At 43.8% G+C, this 1,698-nt stretch overlaps 1 protein-coding gene across 1 annotated transcript in view; it reads left to right on the top strand.

Annotated features, from left to right (window-relative positions):
* The window catches only part of ANO2 (anoctamin 2), a 321,678-nt gene that overhangs the window by 305,925 nt on the left and 14,055 nt on the right, over window positions 1-1,698 (top strand). The window contains exon 26 of the mRNA XM_025210200.1: window positions 198-379. Coding sequence (XP_025065985.1) covers window positions 198-379 — 182 coding nt within the window. The remainder of the gene's footprint in view (window positions 1-197; window positions 380-1,698) is intronic.

The following is a 1,698-nucleotide window of genomic DNA, read 5'->3' as shown; positions in this document are numbered from 1 at the left end:
TTCCCTAGAGAGGCACATAGCAGGCTAGGGTTATGTTTTCAAAGACCATATTCTTTACTGTGTCTGGCAATATTTGTGAGGTGCAAAAATGATCACCATTATTCTATATTTCCTTGAAGATGAAAATTATAACCTGAATTAAGTTAATCCAAAACACATCATCCATCAATTCACAGGGTTATTTTTTTTTCTCCCAGGCTTTTGTAATCTCTGTCACATCTGATTTTATTCCACGCCTTATGTATCAATACGCATACAGTCAAAATGGAACCATGCATGGCTTCATCAATCACACGCTCTCATACTTCAATGTCAGTCATCTCAAGGCTGGAACACAGCCAGAAAACTCCCAGTTTGCTCAGGATGTTTTATTCTGCAGGTAAAGTAGCACTAATAGCACTTCATGTAGGTGAAGTAAATTGTTTAATCCACTTATTAAATAAAAGCATTTCCTTTCTGTGTTAGAACTGAAAAGCTTTTGTTGCCTTTAAACTATTACTGCTATTATTTTATTCATTAATTAGAATACTACTTTCAGTATATGGAAGTGAACAGCCAAGTGGTGCTTCTCAGCACATTAATGGCAAAGAATTGACATCTTCATAAAGACCATCTGAAATATATAACCTGGGACTCAGTCGTTTGGCTGTGTGTAGATGAAACGAGGGGCATATGCGAACAACGCCTTAAAGCAGGCTAAATGCTTTTGCACTGCTTAAATCGTGTCAGTGTTTGCATGCCTTATTGGCAGGCGTATTGTGCATTAATTCCAGCTGCTGTAGGGAATTTGGCAGCGTAATGCACCTTAAATGACTTGGGCCACAGCAAAATAAAACTCCAAGGAGGAGTTTTAGTTTGCTGCCCCTGCAGCCGTGAAGTGACACACCGGGCTCTGTGCAGCTCGGGGCTCTTCAGGAAGCCCTGCAGGCAGCCTGGCAGCAGTCTGAGAAGACAGGCTCCACCCAAGAGAGGGAAAAAAAAGTGGTGAGCCTGATTTTTTTTTTTTTTTTTTTTTTTTCCTCCCCCTGCCTGGAGCCTGCCTGGGCTGCACAGGGGCCCCGTGCTTCCCTCTGCAGCTGTGGTGCCCCCAGGACTGCTCAAGCTGGGTGCCTGAGGTTGGGTGCCACCTGGGGGACACCACTGCTGCTGTAGATGGAAGCAGCAGCCCCCCCTGCAACCCAGGGACTGCTTCGCCTGCCGGCAGCTCCCCCTCCCCCCTCCCCCCCCCGCCACTGGAGAGGCAGGTAAGTGTGCGGTGTGTGAATGACATAGGGGTTTAAAGGGCCCTAAATTGAAGCAGTGAGTGGGTTTAAAACCCCACCACTTCAATTTAGGGCCCCTGTTTCATCTACATATGCCCTTTCTTACCAGATGAAGGACAAAACCCCCACCATTGACAACCATGTGAGCAGGATCAGATCTTTTCATTTTCTTTTTTTTTTTTTTAAGGACCTAATTAGAACAATATTTTTTTCCCTTACAGGGTTCAGTTTTCCCCTTAATTTTCACTGTTTTTCTCTGTTTCGAAACTGATGCGATCCACTTCAGACTTGTCTTTTTTTAGACAGGGAATCCTTTAGCATTGCTCTTTAGGCAGAATGGAAAGCTGAGATTTGAACCTTATGGGATGATTTCTATTCAGATGGCAAATTGCTGACAAGGATGTATTATTCAGGTAACCTTGCTTATTCACAAAAA

The sequence above is a fragment of the Alligator sinensis genome, unplaced genomic scaffold (genome assembly GCF_000455745.1).
Source record: "Alligator sinensis unplaced genomic scaffold, ASM45574v1 scaffold35_1, whole genome shotgun sequence".
NCBI classification, from domain to species: Eukaryota; Metazoa; Chordata; order Crocodylia; family Alligatoridae; genus Alligator; species Alligator sinensis.
This window is presented reverse-complemented; position numbering and strand designations above follow the sequence as displayed.